Source organism: Salmo trutta, chromosome 5, assembly GCF_901001165.1.
Source record: "Salmo trutta chromosome 5, fSalTru1.1, whole genome shotgun sequence".
Lineage (NCBI taxonomy): Eukaryota > Metazoa > Chordata > Actinopteri > Salmoniformes > Salmonidae > Salmo > Salmo trutta.
In genome coordinates, this window is record NC_042961.1 from 61,961,932 (window position 1) to 61,984,205 (window position 22,274).

Consider the following 22,274-nt stretch of genomic DNA (forward strand, 5'->3'; position numbering starts at 1 on the left):
ATACATTTGGCAGGAGGTTAGGAAGTGCAGCTCAGTTTCCACCTCATTTTGTGGGCAGTGTGCACATAGCCTGTCTTCTCTTGAGAGCCAGGTCTGCCTACAGCGGCCTTTCTCAATAGCAAGGCTATGCTCACTGAGTCTGTACATAGTCAAAGCTTTCCTTAAGTTTGGGTCAGTCACAGTGGTCAGGTATTCTGCCACTGTGTTCTCTCTGTTTAGGGACCAATAGCATTCTAGTTTGCTCTGTTTTTTTGTTATTTATTTATTTTTTTTGTAATTATCTTTTTGTTTTCTCATGATTTGGTTGGGTCTAATTGTGTTGCTGTCCTGTGGCTCTGTGGGGTCTGTTTGTGTTTGTGAACAGAGCCCCAGGACCAGCTTGCTTAGGGGACTCTTCTCCAGGTTCATCTCTCTGTAGGTGATGGCTTTGTTATGGAAGGTTTGGGAATCTCTTCCTTTTAGGTGGTTGTAGAATTTAACGTCTCTTTTATGGATTTTGATAATTAGCGGGTATCGGCCTAATTCTGCTCTGCTCTGCATTATTTGGTGTTTTCCGTTTGTACACTGAGGATATTTTTGCAGATTTCTGCATGCAGAGTCTCAATTTGGTGTTTGTCCTATTTTGTGAATTCTTGGTTGGTGAGCGGACCCCAGACCTCACAACTATAAAGGGCAATGGGTTCTATAACTGATTCAAGTGTTTTTTGTCAGATCCTAACTGGTATGGCAAATTATATGTTCCTTTTGATGGCATAGAAGGCCCTTCTTGCCTTGTCTCTCAGATTGTTCACAGCTTTGTGGAAGTTACCTGTGGCGCTGATGTTTAGGCCGAGGTATGTATCGTTTTTTGTGTGCTCTAGGAGAACGTTGTCTAGATGGAATTTGTATTTGTGGTCAGGGCGACTTGACCTCTCTCTCTCTCTCTCTCTCTCTCAATTCAATTTAAGGGCTTTATTGGCATGGGAAACATTCATTGCCAAAGCAAATGAAATAGATAAGCAATTGAAATTCTCTCTTCCCTCTCTAACCCCGTCTTTCCGCTCCCTTCAGGTGAGTTTGTCCCGTGTCGACAGTGCATCTCTGCCAGCGGTCTTTCCATCACCAAGTACTTTATGTGGTTAGAGCGTTGGGCCAGTAACCAAAAAAAGTTGCTGGATCGAATCCCCCGAGCTGACAAGGTCCAAAAGATCTGTTGTTCTACCCTTGAACAAGAGAGTTAACCCACTGTTCCCCGGGCGCCAAAAACGTGGATGTCGATTAAGGCAGCCCCCCCCCCCCCCCCCCCCCCCCCCCCGCATCTCAACTGAAGGCTTTCAGTTGGACAACTGACTAGGATTCCCTCTTTCCCTTTGTTTTCTAATGGGCTCAATGTAATGGCTGGAATGGAATGGAACAGTATCAAACACGTAAAACATATGGAAAATACGCATGTGACTCCGTTCCATGTATTCCATTCCAGCCATTACAATGAGCCCGTCCTCCTATAGCTCCTACGACCAGCCTCCTCTGGTGTGTTTACCCTTTAACTGTAGCACTCGCCTGTCTGTCTCTGTGAGATTTATAATGATAGAATGATCCCTGTCTGTCTCTGTGAGATTTATAATGATAGAATGATCCCTGTCTGTCTCTGTGAGATTTATAATGATAGAATGATCCCTGTCTGTCTCTGTGAGATTTATAATGATAGTATGATCCCTGTCTGTCTCTGTGAGATTTATAATGATAGAATGATCCCTGTCTGTCTCTGTGAGATTTATAATGATAGAATGATCCCTGTCTGTCTCTGTGAGATTTATAATGATAGAATGATCACTGTCTGTCTCTGTGAGTTTTATAATGTGAGATTTATAATGATAGAATGATCCCTGCCTGTCTCTGTGAGATTTATAATGATAGAATGATCCCTGTCTGTCTCTGTGAGATTTATAATGATAGTATGATCCCTGTCTGTCTCTGTGAGATTTATAATGATAGAATGATCCCTGTCTGTCTCTGTGAGATTTATAATGATAGAATGATCCCTGTCTGTCTCTGTGAGATTTATAATGATAGAATGATCCCTGTCTGTCTCTGTGAGATTTATAATGATAGTATGATCCCTGTCTGTCTCTGTGAGATTTATAATGATAGAATGATCCCTGTCTGTCTCTGTGAGATTTATAATGATAGAATGATCCCTGTCTGTCTCTGTGAGATTATAATGATAGAATGATCCCTGTCTGTCTCTTTGAGATTTATAATGATAGTATGATCCCTGCCTGTCTCTGTGAGATTTATAATGATAGTATGATCACTCCTCAACAGCTTCTAACCCCCAAGCCATTAGACTGCTGAACAATTCATAAAAAATCGCCACCGATGTTTGTTCGTTACCTGTGCATAGTCACTTCGCCCCCACCTACATATACAGATTACCTCAACTATCCTGTACCCCTGCTCACTGACTCGGTACCGGTACCCCCTGTATATAGCCTCCACATTGACTCTGTACCGGTACCCCCTGTATATAGCCTCCACACTGACTCGGTACCGGTACCACCTGTATATAGCCTCCACATTGACTCTGTACCGGTACCCCCTGTATATAGCCTCCACATTGACTCTGTACCGGTACCCCCTGTACATAGCCTCCACATTGACTCTGTACCGGTACCCCCTGTATATAGCCTCCACATTGACTCTGTACCGGTACCCCCCTGTATATAGCCTCCACACTGACTCTGTACCGGTACCCCTGTATATAGCCTCCACATTGACTCTGTACCGGTACCCCCTGTATATAGCCTCCACATTGACTCGGTACCGGTACCCCCTGTATATAGCCTCCACATTGACTCTGTACCGGTACCCCCTGTATATAGCCTCCACATTGACTCGGTACCGGTACCACCTGTATATAGCCTCCACATTGACTCTGTACCGGTACCCCCTGTATATCGCCTCCACATTGACTCTGGACCGGTACCCCCTGTATATAGCCTCCACATTGACTCGGTACCGGTACCCCCTGTATATAGCCTCCACATTGACTCTGTACCGGTACCCCCTGTATATAGCCTCCACATTGACTCTGTACCGTAACACCTTGTATATAGCCTCCACATTGACTCGGTACCGGTACCCCCTGTATATAGCCTCCACATTGACTCTGTACCGGTACTCCCCTGTATATAGCCTCCACATTGACTCTGTACCGGTACCCCCTGTATATAGCCTCCACATTGACTCGGTACCGGTACCCCCTGTATATAGCCTCCACATTGACTCGGTACCGGTACCCCCTGTATATAGCCTCCACATTGACTCTGTACCGGTACCCCCTGTATATAGCCTCCACATTGACTCGGTACCGGTACCACCTGTATATAGCCTCCACATTGACTCTGTACCGGTACCCCCTGTATATAGCCTCCACATTGACTCGGTACCGGTACCCCCTGTATATAGCCTCCACATTGACTCGGTACCGGTACCCCCTGTATATAGCCTCCACACTGACTCTGTACCGGTACCCCCTGTATATAGCCTCCACATTGACTCGGTACCGGTACCCCCTGATATAGCCTCCACATGACTCGGTACCGGTACCCCCTGTATATAGTCTCTACATTGACTCTGTACCGATACCCACTGTATATAGCTCCACATTGACTCGGTACCGGTACCCCCTGTATATAGCCTCAACATTGACTCTTGTACCGGTACCCCCTGTATATAGCCTCCCACATTGACTCGGGTACCCGGTACCACCTGTATATAGCTCCACATTGACTCTGACGGTACCCCCTGTATATCGCCTCCACATTGGACTCTGGACCGGTACCCCCTGTATATAGCCTCCATCATTGATCGCGTACCGGTACACCCTTTATATAGCCTCCCCAATTGACTCTTGTACCGGTACCCCCTGTATATAGCCTCCACACTGACTCTGTTACCGTAACACCTTGTTATTATAGCCTCCCACATTGACTCTGGTACCAACGGTCCCCCCTGTATATAGCCTCCACATTGACTCTGTACCGGTACTCCCCTGTATATAGCCTCCACATTGACTCTGTACCGGTACCCCCCTGTATTATAGCCTCCACATTGACTCTGTACCGGTACCCCTGTATATAGCCTCCACATTGACTCTGTACCGGTACCCCCTGATATAAGCCTCCACATTGATCTGTACCGGTACCCCCTGTATATAGCCTCCACATTGACTCTGTACTGGTACCCCCTGTATATAGCCTCCACATTGACTCGGTACCGGTACCCCCCTGTATATAGCCTCCACATGGACTCTGTACCCGGTTACCCCCTGTATATAGGCCTCCACATTGACTCGGTACCGTACCACCTGTATATAGCTCCACATTGACTCTGTACCGGTACCCCCTGTATATAGCCTTCCACATTGACTCTGGTACCGGTACCCCCCTGTATATAGCCTCCACATTGACTCGGTACCGGTACCCCCCTGTATATAGCCTCCCACATTGACTCTGTACCGGTACCCCCTGTATATAGCCTCCACATTGACTCGGTACCGGTACCCCCCTGTATATAGCCTCCACATTGACTCGGTACCGGTACCCCCTGTATATAGTCTCTACATTGACTCTGTACCGATACCCCTGTATATAGCCTCCACATTGACTCTGTACCGGTACCCCCTGTATATAGCCTCCACATTGACTCTGTACCGGTACCCCTGTATATAGCCTCCACATTGACTCTGTACCGGTACCCCCTGTATATAGCCTCCACATTGACTCTGTACCGGTACTCCCCTGTATATAGCCTCCACATTGACTCTGTACCGGTACCCCCTGTATATAGCCTCCACATTGACTCTGTACCGGTACCCCTGTATATAGCCTCCACATTGACTCTGTACCGGTACCCCCTGTATATAGCCTCCACACTGACTCTGTACCGGTACCCCCTGTATATAGCCTCCACACTGACTCTGTACCGGTACCCCCTGTATATAGCCTCCACATTGACTCTGTACCGGTACCCCCTGTATAAAGCCTCCACATTGACTCGGTACCGGTACCCCCTGTATATAGCCTCCACATTGACTCGGTACCGGTACCCCCTGTATATAGCCTCCACATTGACTCTGTACCGGTACCCCCTGTATATAGCCTCCACATTGACTCGGTACCGGTACCCCCTGTATATAGCCTCCACATTGACTCGGTACCGGTACCCCCTGTATATAGTCTCTACATTGACTCTGTACCGATACCCCCTGTATATAGCCTCCACATTGACTCTGTACCGGTACCCCCTGTATATAGCCTCCACATTGACTCTGTACCGGTACCCCCTGTATATAGCCTCCACAGTGACTCTGTACCGGTACCCCCCTGTATATAGCCTCCACATTGACTCTGTACCAGTACCCCCTGTATATAGCCTCCACATTGACTCTGTACCGGTACCCCCTGTATATAGCCTCCACATTGACTCTGTACCGGTACCCCCTGTATATAGCCTCCACATTGACTCTGTACCGGTACCCCCCTGTATATAGCCTCCACATTGACTCTGTACCTGTACACCCTGTATATAGCCTCCACATTGACTCTGTACCGTAATACCCTGTATATAGCCTCCACATTGACTCTGTACCGTAATACCCTGTATATAGCCTCCACATTGACTCTGTACCGGTACCCCCTGTATATAGCCTCCACATTGACTCTGTACCAGTACCCCCTGTATATAGCCTCCACATTGACTCTGTACCGGTACCTCCTGTATATAGCCTCCACATTGACTCTGTACCGGTACCCCCTGTATATAGCCTCCACATTGACTCTGTACCGGTACCCCCTGTATATAGCCTCCACATTGACTCTGTACCGGTACCCCCTGTATATAGCCTCCACATTGACTCTGTACCGGTACCCCCTGTATATAGCCTCCACATTGACTCTGTACCGGTACCCCCTGTATATAGCCTCCACATTGACTCTGTACCGGTACCCCCTGTATATAGTCTCCACATTGACTCTGTACCGGTACCCCCTGTATATAGTCTCCACATTGACTCTGTACCGTACCCCCTGTATATAGCCTCCACATTGACTCTGTACCAGTACCCCCTGTATATAGCCTCCACATTGACTCTGTACCCGGTACCCCCTGTATATAGCCTCCACATTGACTCTGTACCGGTACCCCCTGTATATAGCCTCCACATTGACTCTGTACCGGTACCCCCTGTATATAGCCTCCACATTGACTCTGTACCGGTACCCCCTGTATATAGCCTCCACATTGACTCTGTACCGGTACCCCCTGTATATAGCCTCCCACATTGACTCTGTACCGGTACACCCTGTATATAGCCTCCACATTGACTCTGTACCGGTACCCCCTGTATATAGCCTCCACATTGACTCTGTACCGGTACCCCCTGTATATAGCCTCCACATTGACTCTGTACCGGTACCCCCTGTATATAGCCTCCACATTGACTCTGTACCGGTACCCCCTGTATATAGCCTCCACATTGACTCTGTACCGGTACCCCCCCTGTATATAGCCTCCACATTGACTCTGTACCGGTACCCCCTGTATATAGCCTCCACATTGACTCTGTACCGGTACCCCCTGTATATAGCCTCCACATTGACTCTGTACCGGTACCCCCCTGTATATAGCCTCCACATTGACTGTATAGAGCCTCATTATTGTTATTGTGTTACTTTTTATTATTACTTTTCATTTTAGTCTACTTGGTAAATATTTTCTTCTTCTTGAACTGCGCTGTTGGTTAATGGCTCGTAAATAAGCATTTCACGGTAAAGTCCACACTTGTTATATTCAGCATTTCACGGTAAAGTCTACACTTGTTGTATTCAGCATTTCACGGTAAAGTCTACACTTGTTGTATTCAGCATTTCACGGTAAAGTCTACACTTGTTGTATTCAGCATTTCACGGTAAAGTCTACACTTGTATTCGGGGGGATGTGACTAATAAAGTTTGATTTCACGTCTGTTTCTGTCCACTAGAGGGAGTCACATCCTCTTGTCAGTAAAGTTGTTCACATCCCAGCATGTCCATGGAATGAAGGTATTAGACATTTTAACCATGTGCTATGAGTATTTAACAGCATTTTAAACGTGAACGTGATACTGCAACACATTTCCCCCCACGGGAACAATCAAGTCTTATCAGACTGACTCTGGCACAGAAAGGAGATGATTCCTCTGGCTATACTGATTCCTTATAGAATGACTCATCTGGCTATACTGATTCCTCATAGAATGATTCCTCTGGCTATACTGATTCCTCATAGAATGATTCCTCTGGCTATACTGATTCCTCATAGAATGATTCCTCTGGCTATACTGATTCATTATAGAATGATTCCTCTGGCTATACTGATTCATTATAGAATGATTCCTCTGACTATACTGATTCCTTATAGAATGATTCCTCTGACTATACTGATTCCCTATCTAATGATTCCTCTGGCTATACTGATTCCTCATCTAATGATTCCTCTGACTATACTGATTCCTCATCTAATGATTCCTCTGACTATACTGATTCCTTATAGAATGATTCCTCTGACTATACTGATTCCCTATCTAATGATTCCTCTGGCTATACTGATTCCTCATCTAATGATTCCTCTGACTATACTGATTCCTCATCTAATGATTCCTCTGACTATACTGATTCCTCATCTAATGATTCCTCTGACTATACTGATTCCTCATAGAATGATTCCTCTGGATATAATGATTCCTCATAGAATGATTCCTCTGGCTATACTGATTCCTTATAGAATGATTCCTCTGACTATACTGATTCCTTATAGAATGATTCCTCTGACTATACTGATTCCTTATAGAATGATTCCTCTGGCTATACTGCTTCCTTATAGAATGATTCCTCTGACTATACTGATTCCTCATAGAATGATTCCTCTGGCTTTACTGATTCCTTATAGAATGATTCCTCTGTCTATACTGATTCCTTATAGAATGATTCCTCTGGCTATACTGATTCCTCATAGAATGATTCCTCTGACTATACTGATTCCCTATCTAATGATTCCTCTGGCTATACTGATTCCTCATCTAATGATTCCTCTGGCTATACTGATTCCTTATCTAATGATTCCTCTGACTATGCTGATTCCTCATAGAATGATTCCTCTGGCTATACCTGATTCTTCGTAGAATGACTCATCTGGCTATACTGATTCCTCGTAGAATGACTCATCTGGCTATACTGATTCCTCGTAGAATGACTCATCTGGCTATACTGATTCCTTATAGAATGACTCATCTGGCTATACTGATTCCTCATAGAATGACTCATCTGGCTATACTGATTCCTTATAGAATGACTCATCTGGCTATACTGATTCCTTATAGAATGACTCATCTGGCTATACTGATTCCTTATAGAATGACTCATCTGGCTATACTGATTCCTTATAGAATGACTCATCTGGCTATACTGATTCCTCATAGAATGACTCATCTGGCTATACTGATTCCTTATAGAATGACTCATCTGGCTATACTGATTCCTTATAGAATGACTCATCTGGCTATACTGATTCCTTATAGAATGACTCCTCTGGCTATAGTGTGTGATCTGGGAACACCATCAAGCCTTTCTCCAGCTGGTCTCCCTTTAAATAAAATATCCCTGCTCTACTTCTTTTCCTGTTGTGAACATGCACCGTTACTTGAATACAGTGTGAATAATTCAAACAGCCTCTGTGATTCAAACAGGCCTCTGTGATTCAAACAGGCCTCTGTGATTCAAACAGGCCTCTGTGACTCAAACAGGCCTCTGTGATTCAAACAGGCCTCTGTGATTCAAACAGGCCTCTGTGATTCAAACAGGCCTCTGTGATTCCAACAGGCCTCTGTGATTCCAACAGGCCTCTGTGATTCCAACAGGCCTCTGTGATTCCAACAGGCCTCTGTGATTCCAACAGGCCTCTGTGATTCAAACAGGCCTCTGTGGTTCAAACAGGCCTCTGTGATTCAAACAGGCCTCTGTGATTCCAACAGGCCTCTGTGATTCCAACAGGCCTCTGTGATTCCAACAGGCCTCTGTGATTCAAACAGGCCTCTGTGATTCAAACAGGCCTCTGTGATTCAAACAGGCCTCTGTGACTCCAACAGGCCTCTGTGATTCCAACAGGCCTCTGTGATTCAAACAGGCCTCTGTGATTCAAACAGGCCTCTGTGATTCAAACAGCAGAACAACTAGTTAGTTCTGTAAAAGCTCCACTATGAGGGAGGGAGGGAGGGAGGGAGGGAGAAAGAAACAGGGGTAGAGGGTAGAAGAGAGAGACAGAGAGAGAGCATGAGAGAGAGAGAGAGACAGAGCGAGGAAAAACAGAGAATTTCCATATACCTTTCCAAATAGAAGTAGGGCACGTATTCCGCATGCAATGAAACAATGAACAAACACAGGGGTTTCTTCCAATTTTGAAAGACTTTAGTTTTTTTTCAGATAAATTCAAATCATGTGACCGTAGTGGATAGAGTATATAAATAGAACAATAAATAGCTCTCAAAGTCCTAAAAGAAACAGGGGGTGACCCCCCCCCCCCCCCCCCCTCTATCAGTATGACAGTGTTAATACACAGGGCCCAATCACCAAATGGACCCCTAAACCCTACGGCCCATTCACTTATGGAGATCTGAGTGGATTTGACAGGTGTAAGCAATATGGTAATAGCTTCCACCTTGCCCTCTGATAGGCTAGGTTGGAAGTTTGCCCATATTGCTAATACCAATCAAATCCTCTCAGAGCTAACTGTGTTGCAATTACATCAAGAGTCTAAAGTATGACCCAGTATTAGACACCGTGTCCTGTGGGAGAGACAAGAGACATGCGTTTTTCATCTCACTGATCCCCGTCACGACACTCAGTACAACTTCCTAACCTCCACCCACCCCCCCTTCGCAAGGCCTCTAAGTGCAGAATAAAAGCTCTGTGGCGTGGTATATACTGTGTGTGTGTGTGTGTGTGTGTGTGTGTGTGTGTGTGTGTGTGTGTGTGTGTGTGTGTGTGTGTGTGTGTGTGGTGTGTGTCGGCATGGGGATTCTAACAGAGGAAGTAGATGAAATATTAACCAACAGTAAAAGCAGGGAGGTAAAAGCTTCTGAAATGCTGAGGCAATCTGTCCTGTTGTATTACAACTAGCTGGAAATAGGCCATCAAAATTACATTCGTTATCCCACAGCCCACATTTTCCAGAAATCCTGGTTAGAGGACTGTTAATTCCATTTAAATTCATGGTATCTTCCAAGCAGGATTTCTAGAACACCTGGGACATTTTGGGAAAGTTAATGGAATTTTGCAACCCAACTGTAAAATACAGAGTAGAGCTACTATGAGTTAGCTAACACGGAGTGCTAGAATATACTGTATGAGGTTAATAAAGTTATTTTGAAGTCCTGGAATGTGATCATATAGTGTAAAATATTAATAAAGTTATTTTGAAGTCTTGGAATGTGATCATATACTGTAAAATATTAATAAAGTTATTTTGAAGTCCTGGAATGTGATCATATAGTGTAAAATATTAATAAAGTTATTTTGAAGTCCTGGAATGTGATCATATACTGTAAAATATTAATAAAGTTATTTTGAAGTCTTGGAATGTGATCATATACTGTAAAATATTAATAAAGTTATTTTGAAGTCCTGGAATGTGATCACATACAGTAAAATATTAATAAAGTTATTTTGAAGTCTTGGAATGTGATCACATAACAGTAAAATATTAATAAAGTTATATCTAAGTCTTGGAATGTGATCAAATATAAGATAAATAAAGTTATTTGTTGCTACAGTGTTCTTTGTTGTTGTTGTTTTATTTTACCCCCCAATTTCGTGATATGCAATTGCAATCTTGTCTCATCGCTGCAACTCCCCAACGGGCTCGGGAGAGAGGCGAAGGTCGAGACATACGTCCTCCGAAACGTGATTCACCAAACCGCACTTCTTAACACCCTCCCCGCTTAACCCGGAAGCCAGACGCACCAACGTGTTGGAGGAAACACTGTTTAACTGACGACTGGAAGTCAGCCTGCAGGCGCCCGGCCCGCCACAAGGAGTCGCAAGAGCAAGATGAGCCTCTCCCGGCCAAACCCTCCTCTAACCCGGACGACACTGGGCCAATTGTGCGCCGCCCTATGGGACTCCCGGTCACGGCTGGTTGTGACACAGCCTGGGATCGAACCCGGGTCTGTCGTGACGCTTCAAGCACTCGTGAAGGCCTATACTACAGTGTTCTTGGTACAGTGTTCTTGCTGCATTCCTATACAGTACTAATACAGTGTATTCCATTGTGTCATAGTAAAATGTATTATTCATGTATTTCTGTTAGTGTTAGTCTAAAACTATTATACAAAATACCACCTATGGTCTCCTCAGTGAAAACAGCTGATATGAATATAGTATATTGAGTCTCTTTTCCACAGTGAAAAACAGCTGATATGAATGTATATTGAGTCTCTCTCCACAGTGAAAAACAGCTGATATGAATATAGTATATTGAGTCTCTTTTCCACAGTGAAAAACAGCTGATGTCGATAAACAGTGTATTGTGTATTGCGTGGCTCAGTTGGTAGAGCATGGTGTTTGCAACTCCAGGGTTGTGGGTTTGATTCTCACGGGGGACCAGTACGGGGGAAATTTTTTTTATGAAATGTATGCATTCACTACTGTAAGTCGCTCTGGATAAGAGTGTCTGCTAAATGACTAAAATGTAAAATGTAGCTACACTCATGCATAATTGAGAATCATATAATTGTAATGCCTTTTTTCTGTTTTAGCTACAAACTCATCGTCTTCATTCAATGATGCAGTGATACAGTATAGATCATGGTCCGTGTCCCAAAACGGCCCCCTTATTCCCTTTATGGGCTCCGGTCAAAAGTAGCGCATTATAAATAGGGTGTAACAGGGTGCCATCTGGGACATAACCTTGCTGTTCGTATGGCTACTGTCTTTGCTAAACACCAGATACGTGGTGTCGTAATAATGCGTGAAAGTGTCCATAGTTTTTTTTTTTTTTTTTCCTTTGCTACCAACAGTTGACGGATTGAATATCTCTTCTCCACCTCCTAGAACAAACTCCAAGAACAACTGTAGAAAATGTATCCTCGTAATCAAATACAGGAACAGGTTTGCCGTTACAGAATGTTCTAGATTAGAAACAGTGGAGGCTGCCGAGAGGGAAGGAGCCCTCATAATAATGGCTGGAAAAGGAGCAAATGGAACGGCATCGAACAACATGGAAACCATGGAAACCACGTGTTTTGACGTATTTGATACCGTTCCACTGACTCCGCTCCAGTCGTTACCACGAGTCCGTCCTCCCCAATTAGAGTGACACCAACCTCCTGTGACTATAATGTTGTTCTAGAATATCCATCCGTGAACATTCTGGAATGCCCACCAACATTACCCGAAAATTCTCTCACTTCCTGGCGGGTGATGTTATAGAATGGATCTACAAATCTAGATTAGAATGTTCGTCTGTAAACATTCCAAACATTCCGAGGTTCTATCACTTCCCTGCGGGCGACGCTGGAGGTTTCCTGCAGCATCCCGGTCGGCATATTGACCGGAAAACGTTCCTCTTCTTCTTCTCCTTCCACTTCTTCGCTCCCGGAGAGGGAACCTCTTGGGAGACAGACTTCCGTAGTGTTCCGATGCGTTTCTCGTGCTCTCGGATCTTGCACTGCAGGTGTGACTGGATGGCGAAACCCAGACTCTCTAGATCCACCGATGCGCCGTACACCTCCCAGGTCATCCCCTGTTCGTCCCAAACCACGTTCTGCACCGGCCCAGAGTCCTTCCTCTCCTGTTCGGGGTCACCAGCTCGTTCTGGGTTCTCAGCAGTCAGTTTGGTGGTACTCTTCACTGGGGCTGGCTCTGCCTGGAACAGGTCCGATCCAGTCTGGTTCCATTCCAACCCTGGTTTCTGTTTGTCTCTGCCTGGTTTGTGTCTGTGGGTCCGGTGAGAGGAGGAATGTGAAGGAGAGGAGTGGGTTCTGTGTTTGTGGCTAGTCTTGGTACCTGAATTGCCTGTCTGTCTGGTTTTAGTTTTGCTGTGGGTCTCGGATGGTTTATGGTGCTTGTCGTTTGTGACACTGGTCGGCAGCTCCTCATTGGTGGTCGGCAGCTTATCGTTACTGTTCGGGAGCTCTGATTGGCTGCAGAGCTCAATGTCTATCTGACAGATGTGTTGGAATGGGGCTAGGCCAATAGGAATGCAGCACAGGGGCGGGGCTACTGCATTCAGTCCCGCCTCCTGGTTCTGCGGTGTGACCAACCTTGACTGACAGCTCTGTAAACCAATCAAAGGCCCCAGTTCTCCATTTAACCCCTGACCTCTGACCTGCTGGTCCATGCAGAGGTCACAGACAAGGACACTCCCCCTCTGACCCCCAGCTGTCAGCCCATTGGACCTCGAGTCTCTGTCTCTCTGAGAGCGTAGGGAGAGGGTGAGCAGGCGGGGGCTGGTAGTGGCGGAGCGGTCACACACCTCCACTACAGCCTGAACCCCCACCTCCCTCCGAGCCTCACCCCAGGAACGCCTCACCTCGCTGGGGTTAGTCATGGTGCCGGCCTCTTTACGCACTCTGGAGCTCCCGGTCCCTGGAGGCTGGTGTTTATCCTTCTCCTCCTTTCTTCCCATTTCTTTCTTCCCCTTTTCTGTTGAGCTTGACGACGCTTCATCGTCGTTGCCGCCGGTGATGGCGATGACATTTCCGTCTGCCACGTGACTCGGGTCTCCCAGCGGGGCTCCATGTGGCTTGGTCTCCCGCGGCAACCCGCCCGCGCAATCGTCATGGCTACGCCCGTCACCCCAGCGATACTCTTGGGGGTTGACGTCCCTCTCCAGGGCCTCGCGCGTTGCCGCCGTGTCACTCTGCTGCATGGCCTTCTGGGATAGCGTAGGTCCTCCGGCCATTCCCCCTCCTAACAGACGGGTGCCACTCTGTGATGTCATCGTCCCTGTCGACGACCCCTCTGAGACTTGGGCGGCCATTTTGGATTCCAGTCGGCGAGCTGCGTTTTCTAGAGTCGTCTCTGTGTTGTCCGTTGCCGTGGCAAAGGGGTCAGGGGTCAGGAATGGAGAATTATGGGGTGTGTTGACCTTGACCCCTAGTGATTCCATGGACAGGTCAGAGTCCGAAGCTCGTCCCCCTGTGATGATGTCAGAGGTGGTTGATGTGAGCATCACGTCAACGGTGGTTCTACATTTGGGGCTTGAGGTGGCCAGAGGGGCAGGTGGTGGAGTAGGACCTTTAGAACTAGAACCCTTCTGAGGATCCTTAGAACCCTGCACGGTTCTGGAAGCCGAGGGTTTGGAGCTCACCGCAGACAAGTGATGGGTTCTGGAGTGTTCTACTTTGGAGCTGGCATCCCAGGTGTGTTCTGTTCGGTGTGTGTGTGTTTTAGGGCTCGTGGTGTGTTTGATGTTGGGAGACCTCAGCCTTCGGTCGCTGCTGGTAGTGGTAGTGTGTGTGGTGTGTGAGGAGTGTGTGTCCGTCTTCAAGGAGAGAGCCATAGGGATCCTGCTTTTCTTAACTTCCTCTCTCTCAGGCGTTGTTAGTGGTTTTAATACCCCTCCTCCTCTCCCATCTATACTCCCTCCTTTGCTCTGCCATGATCCCTCCTTTCCCGTGCAATCAGCCCTCATACAGGAAGGGGAGGTGCCACTTCCACGTCCTCCATTCAACTTCCTGGTATCCGCGGCGACATGGGGCGAGGCCTCACCTGGCGACAGTTGGAGATTGAGTTTAGGCTCCACCCCCCGGTTGGCGTTGGGTTCTGTGTTGCCGAGGACGGCAAGCATAGCCACGCCCCCTGCGCGGGGCGACTCCATCTGTGCGACCACCGTCCTCCGCTTGGAACCCGGGGGCGTTTCCATGGCAATGGCGTTGTCTTCTAGAACCCCTCAGGTACAGTTAGAAGTGAATTGATTGGTTGGAGTCAATGGTTGATCTTCACATTGATAACCTGGTGAAGAATTACCAAATGTATATTATAGTCAATAGGCCTACTTGAATTGCAGAACAATACATGTGTTATTATTTCAAAGTTAGAAATAGGAAAATAGATATGATTTCTCTCAACACACATTTTCAATATTTGCTTGGATAAAAACAGAGCAGTGACAGGACTATGATACTCTGAAATACAGATGTGACAAAACTAAATATCCCTCCACCTTCTCTCCTGTCCCCTCACCTCCCCTCATCTCCTCTCCTCTCCTGTCCTCTCCCCTCATCTCCTCGCCCCTCCTCTCCTGTCCTCTCCTGTCCACTTCTCTCCCCTGCCCTCCTCTCCTTTCCCCTCCCCTCCTGTCCTCTCCCCTCCCATCTTCTCCTCTCCTCTCCCCTCCCCTCCTCTCCTTTCCCCTCCTCTCCTTTGCTGTCCTCTACCCTCCTCTCCCCTCATCTCCTCTCATCTCCTCTCCTTTCCCCTCCCCTCCTCTCCCCTTCTCTCCTGTCCTCTCCTCATCTCCTCTCCCCTCCCCTCCCCTCCTCTCCTGGGGTATCTTCCTGCAAATCTAAAGCTTATCAGGACCATCATTGACACCAGCCCTTATATTCACCTCGTCTATAGGCTATAGGTTATATATAAACATCCCTGAAACATACTGTGAGTTATATAAAACATATATTAATCTAAATTAACGTTTATATCGGAAACGGAAACAGCTTTACACACAATCAACTGGTAATAAACTAAACCACACGCCTCCATACATACGCACCTTTCTCCCCGCTCGAATTCCACTACCTGAAGTTACTGTCGACCTTGGCAAGGGATCCATATCAGCCTATTGGGAGGCACAGAACGCCTTAGAAAGATCGCGTTTTCTTGCAGTTATTTAGCAGAAATCAACGATTATTTTGAATCGTTTGTTAGTTTTTGTCACAGCGATTAACGATACACTTGCAATGCGTGTCCTTCTTGGTGCGTCGTTCATTTGTCAGCGAACGCGACTCGCTTCCCTTTGCATACAGTAGATAGATGAATGAATGAAACGATGCATTCATTGGGGCGGAGACAGAGATGGAGATGGGAGATCCTAGAGTCGGGAGGGAGGCGAGAGAGAGAGAGAGAGAGAGAGAGAGAGAGAGAGAGAGAGAGAGAGAGAGAGAGAGAGAAAGAGAGCGAGAGAGAGCGGCGGGGTGCCACCACGCCTTCAAGGATGGATACAGGAAAACATCACGGGGCAGAGAGCGGAAAATAGAAGAGAACCCGAGCTATCTAGGTCGCGCGTCTCACATATTCTATAATCTATTTAACCATCGGGGTTTCCTAATAGGAGGGTTTAGTATTACCTACACAAGAAGTGTATTGATCATTTTTAAGGGGTCTTGGTGCTACACATTGGCGATTTTAGCATGTTAATCGTGTTGGGGCAAGCTCCCCAAAATGTTGTAAATGCATCCTAGCAAAGCCGCGACACAACACTAAACAATACATTAATTGCACTATAACGGTGACAAACGGTGCCCACAAATTGTTAGGGTCTACATAAAGCTGTCCCAACAGCAGAGCTTTCTTTCCAGCACCATGGAATGAATCCTTACCACTGCTACACCTGGCTATTAGTGAGCCTTGTCTGGCAGCGAAACCGTTCATTCAGACCCATTTACTACCTTTAAAAAGAAAACATAGCTGGTATGGCTGTCTTGTGGTTTCTACTGACAGTTGAGATGTACAAACTATGGCATTAAGGGGAAGATAAGCGGATAAAAGGCTATCCGTAATTTCTATTAAGACACGGACGTAGTCAATGTAACTATTTGTTCAGCACTTTTGAATGGCAGCGACAGAATTCAGAACATGGGCCGTTCTTACAGTATTCTCCCTGTACACCAAGTCAGAACCGTATGATAAATAAAGGGGGCATATAAACACAATGAAAGCTCTTACAATATTCGATGATACAATTTCTCTTAATTAAACAGGTTATAGGCTACATGTACATCACCAAGTCAGAACAATAGGTTAAGTTATGAGGGGGAAAGGGACCAAATTATTAGGGTGAAGCACATGGCCTCCTAAGAGCTTACTACACAACATACACTTAATATTACTTTCTTAGCTACAGTATACAAATCTCCCTGGCATATTACATCATTAATGCAGCAGCATACAATACATTTTTGGACTCACCTTGTTGTGCTGTGCTCACAGAGATCCTTGTGGGCAAATTTTGTCATCAAACAATGTCATCAAAGTCTGGCATTCTCTGCATTTATGGTGATTCCAAGACAACTGGGAACTCTGAAAAAACAAGGTTGAATCGTGACGTCAGTGATCTTCAGGTTGGAGCTCTAGAAATTCCTGAGTTCCCGACTTGGAATTCCGAGTTGGATGACAGTTCAAAACTTGTTTTCCCAGTCGGAGCTAGTTTTTTGCCGAGTTCCCAGTTGTCTTGAACTCACTGAAGCCTGAGATTTCCCAGTTCTGAGTTTCCAGTTGTTTTGAACGCGGCAGAAGTCATGCTGGATTGACAGCAAGGCCAAAGTATTCAATCTTTTCTGGCCCATGGCGTGTGAATGTTTATCCTTGAAAGCTTGGAAAAGAGACCCTTAGACCCAGACTTGGACCACACACCTACTTCCCTGAATAGCAGGCTAATGATTGCTTTGCAACGCTTGCAGTTAGCCACTGATTCCTTCCAAACCACTCATTGTTGAATTTGCGATTTCCAACTTGTGTAATGTTTATGTCCAACGGCCGATGAGCACCGATACGTTTTACCTATCATTTATTTTCAAGGATTGAAAAGGATTTGCCAGTAGATTGTCAATTTGATTCATGATGATGATTACTTGTCTAGCTTGCTAGCTAAGATTTTGGAAAGTATGACGTTAACATGTACAGTCCAATAAAAGCTACGGTAGATATAATGTGATTTGATATAATTTTATCTGTGGCCAATGACCTTGAGCCTTCTTGGATGGACACTTCTAATGTAAATCTATGGCAGCACCCAAAGGGGCTTGAATTTTAGAGCTCCGCCCGTAGATTTTTGCGGTGACGTATTGTCCGCATGAGTGACAGAACACTGAGCCAATCATGGCGCAACTATAGAACATTACCAACCCCTACTCTACATATTTTCTGCTGGCTGCCCCACCACCACAGAAAGCACTGAGCTAGGCTGAAACACCTGCAGTTTGGAGCTGCCTTACTCAAGAAAACAAAAAAAGAGACTAAATTTGTACTTTTATTAACTCCATGATTATTATGTTTTACATTGCTTCAAACTGATATGTGACACATATTAATGCCAAAATAACATGCAAATCAGGCAGCACAAAATAATATCATAAACAATACCAGTCAAATGTTTGGACACAAACACTCATTCAAGGGTTTTTCTTTATTTTGACTATTTTCTACATGAAATAACACATATGGAATCATGTAGTTACCAAAAAAAGGGTTAAACAAATCAAAAAAGATTTGAGATTTGAGATTCTTCAAAGTAGCCATCCTTTGATGACAGCTTTGCACACTCTTAGCATTCTCTCAACCAGCTTCATGAGGTAGTCACCTGGAATGCATTTCAATTAACAGGTGTGCCTTGTTAAAAGTGAATTTGTGGAATTTCTAACCTTCTTAATGTGTTTGAGCCAATCAGTTGTGTTGTGACAAGGTAGGGGTGGTAAAGAGAAGATAGTCCTATTTGGTAAAAGACCAAGTCCATATTATGGCTAGAACAGCTCAAATAAGCAAAGAGAAATTAGTCCATCATTACTTTAAGACATGAAGGTCAGTAGGTCAGTCAATCTGTAAAATGTCAAGAACTTTGAAGGTTTCTTCAAGTGCAGTCACAAAAACAATCAAAGCGCTTTGATGAAACAGGCTCTCATGAGGACCGCCACAGGAAAGAATGAACCAGAGTTACTTCTGTTGCAGAGGATAAGTTCATTAGAGTTAACTGCACCTCAGATTGCATCCCTAATAAATGCTTCACAGAGTTCAAGTACACATCTCAACAGACACATCTCAACATCAACTGTTCAGAGGAGACTGTGTGAATCAGGCCTTCATGGTTGAGTTGCTGCAAAGAAACCACTACTAAAGGACACCAATTAAAGTAATAAACTTGCTTGGGCCAAGAAACACGAGCAATGGACATTAGACCGGTGGAGAGCTGGCCTTTGGTCTGATTAGTCCAAATTCAAGATTTTTGGTTCTAACCGCCATGTCTTTGTGAGACGCAGAGTAGGTGAACGGATGATCTCTGCATGTGTGGTTCCCACCGTGAAGCATGGAGGAGGAGGTGTGATGGTGTGGGGGTGCTTTGCTGGTGACACTGTCTGTGATTTATTTAGAATTCAAGGCACACTTAACCAGCATGGCTACCACAGCATTCTACAGCGATACGCCATTCCATCTGATTTGCGCTTAGTGGGACTATCATTTGTTTTTCAGCAGGCCAATGACCCAACACACCTCCAGGCTGTGAAAGGGCTATTTGACCAAGAAGGAGAGTGATGGAGTGCTGCATCAGATGACCTAGCCTCCACAATCACCCGACCTCAACCCAATTGAGATGGTTTGGGATGAGTTGGACTGCAGAGTGAAGGATAAGCAGCCAACAAGTGCTCAGCATATGTGGGAACTCCTTCAAGACTGTTGGAAAAGCATTCCAGGTGAAGCTGGTTAAGAGAATGTCAAGAGTGTGCAAAGCTGTCATTAAGGAAAAGGGTGCCAACTTTGAAGAATCTCAAATATAAAATATATTTTGATTTGTTTAACACTTTTTTGGTAACTACATGATTCCATATGTGGTATTTCATAGTTTTGATGTTTTCACTATAATTCTACAATGTAGTAGGTGTGTCCAATCTTTTGACAGGTGCTGTGTATATTATATATTTTTTTGCTGAACAGGTGGGGCTCAAAACAGGTGGGGCTCTGCGCTACCTGCCCTGAATGACGGGTCGCCACTGGTGCTACTTATCTTGCGTATCAATATAGGACCGTTCTATTTTATTTTATTATTTTAAATTCTAACTGTCTGACATTTTTCCTATTCTCTTCCCCTCTTGAGTTGAATGCATAATTAATTCGGCAACTTGACTATTTGGTATTCAAACGTTTAGCTTTGTAATAAATAAATTACATTTCCCCCTAAGCAGAAGAAACAGGAAGGAAGTAAGGAAGTAACACTGTAACATCAATAGAACCTAAACTAACCCCCTAGACCTTCTAGATGCTGTAGTTTATATAAATCTATTATTACTCATATCACACCAGCTTGACGTTTAACCTATTGGCTTATCAAAACCAGCCCAAATCACACCACTGTAACGGAGACGCTGTGAATTGAGAAGCAGGTGCAGGTGAAACGTTGAATAAAACAACAAACATGAAACAAGACAACAATAACAGTGGCGATAATGCATGAACCCAGGAACAATACTGACTGAGGAAGGAACCCAAGGGAGTGACAGATAAACGGGGAGGTAATCAGGAAGGTAATGGAGTCCAGGTGAGTATCATGATGATCTGCAGGTGTGCGTAACGATGGATCCCAGGACCAGTGGTTAGTATACCGGCGACGTCAGTATACTATACTCTTAGCCATAACCATCCCAGTCCACCAGGTACTCTCGCTGCAGGACGACACCATCCAGAGGGAGGCTCCCACCGGAACCCAACACTGCTCCTCTGTGCCGTACCCCTCCCAGTCCACCAGGTACTGGAGCCGACCCCCACGACGCCGGGAGTCCAATAGGGATCTGACAGCATGCGCCGGACTGCCCTCAATGTCCAGGGGGGGTGGAGGGGTGTCGTGGGGGACAGCATCAGCTAAGGGGACCAGGAACCACCGGCCTGAGAAGGGAGACATGAAAAGAGGGTGAGATACGGTAGAGACTGGGCAGTTGTAACCTGTACGTCACCTCGCAGACCCTCTGGAGAACAATGAACGGCCCCACAAACCGGGGGCTCAGCTTCTTGCAGGGCAGAAGGAGTGGGAGGTTCCTGGTAGAAAGCCAGTCGCAATCCCCAGGTTGGAACACAGGTGTTGCACTGCGGTGGCGGTCTGCCTGCTCCTTTTAACGGTGGACAGGGTGCACTGGAGTCTCACGTGAGTGTCGCTCCACACTTCTTCTGCGTGCTGGAACAACTCATCAACCGCAGGCGCTTCGGTCTGGCCCAGAGTCCACGGGGCCAGGGTCGGCTGAAATCCTAGAACACACTGGAAGGGGGTCAACTCAGTGGAGGAGTGACGTAGCGAGTTCCTGGCGTACTCTGCCCACGGAAGGAATCGCGCCCACCCTCCCTGCTGGTCTTGACAGTGACTCCTCAGGAACCTCCCCAGCTCCTGGTTCATCCTCTCAACCTGCCCGTTGGACTGAGGCATGTACTTGGAAGTGAGGCTGACCGTGACCCCGAGCTTCTCCATTCCCCGTGATGTGAACTGGGGGCCACGGTCAGAGATGATGTCCTCCGGAAGGCCATAATGCCAGAAGACCTGCTGGAAGAGTGCCTCGGTGACCTGGAGAGCAGTAGGGAGACCAGAAAGACGGATTAAATGACATGACTTTGAAAATCTATACACAACCACCAAAATGGTGGTGAAACCGTCAGAGGAGGGGAGATCAGTTGCAAAGTCAATGAAAAGATGTGACCAGGCGCGGGAAGGGGAAGGAGTTTCCGCAATGGAACGTTCTGGGGGGATTTTGTTTGAGTACATACAGAACAGGAGTTGACGTTGTGAGTGACATCATGCGCTAAGGTGGGCCACCAATATTTCCCAGAGATGGATTGGCTAGTGCAAGAAATACCTGGATGTCCAGCGTCGACAGCTGTGTGCGTCTAAGGTCAGCAGCCGGTCCCTTATCCCAGTGGGAATGTAAATGCGCTTGGGAGGACAATTAGTGGGTGCGGGCTCCCTCTCCAGAGCTTGGCGGATGTCCGCATCTACGTCCAACAGACCACAGGAGCTAAGTATACACGACCACCTGGAGTCCGAGCATGTCCCTGAACACCTCCTTAACGAATGCCTGGAACACTGACGGAGCATTGACTGAACCAAATGGCATCACCAAGTACTCGCAGTGACCAGAGTCTTCCACTCATCCCCCTCCCGGATGTGGATGAGATTGTAAGCACACCGCAGGTCTGGTTTGGTAAAGAACCAGGCCCCGCAGAGCTGTTCAACGGCTGACAGCACCAATGGGAGAGGGTACCGATACTTTGTGGTGATTTCGTTGAGTC

General features: G+C 46.2%; 1 protein-coding gene across 1 annotated transcript; it reads right to left on the bottom strand.

Annotated features, from left to right (window-relative positions):
- Nucleotides 1–11,723: 11,723 nt before the first annotated feature.
- gprin3a (GPRIN family member 3a) lies at nt 11,724–16,397 on the bottom strand. The gene is made up of 2 exons (XM_029754905.1): nt 15,790–16,397; nt 11,724–15,029 (listed from the first exon to the last, which is right to left on the bottom strand). Exon 2 carries the CDS (start codon nt 14,938–14,940, stop codon nt 12,568–12,570), a length of 2,373 nt encoding a protein of 790 aa, XP_029610765.1. The 5' UTR covers nt 14,941–15,029; nt 15,790–16,397; the 3' UTR covers nt 11,724–12,567.
- Between the last annotated feature and the right edge of the window lie 5,877 nt (nt 16,398–22,274).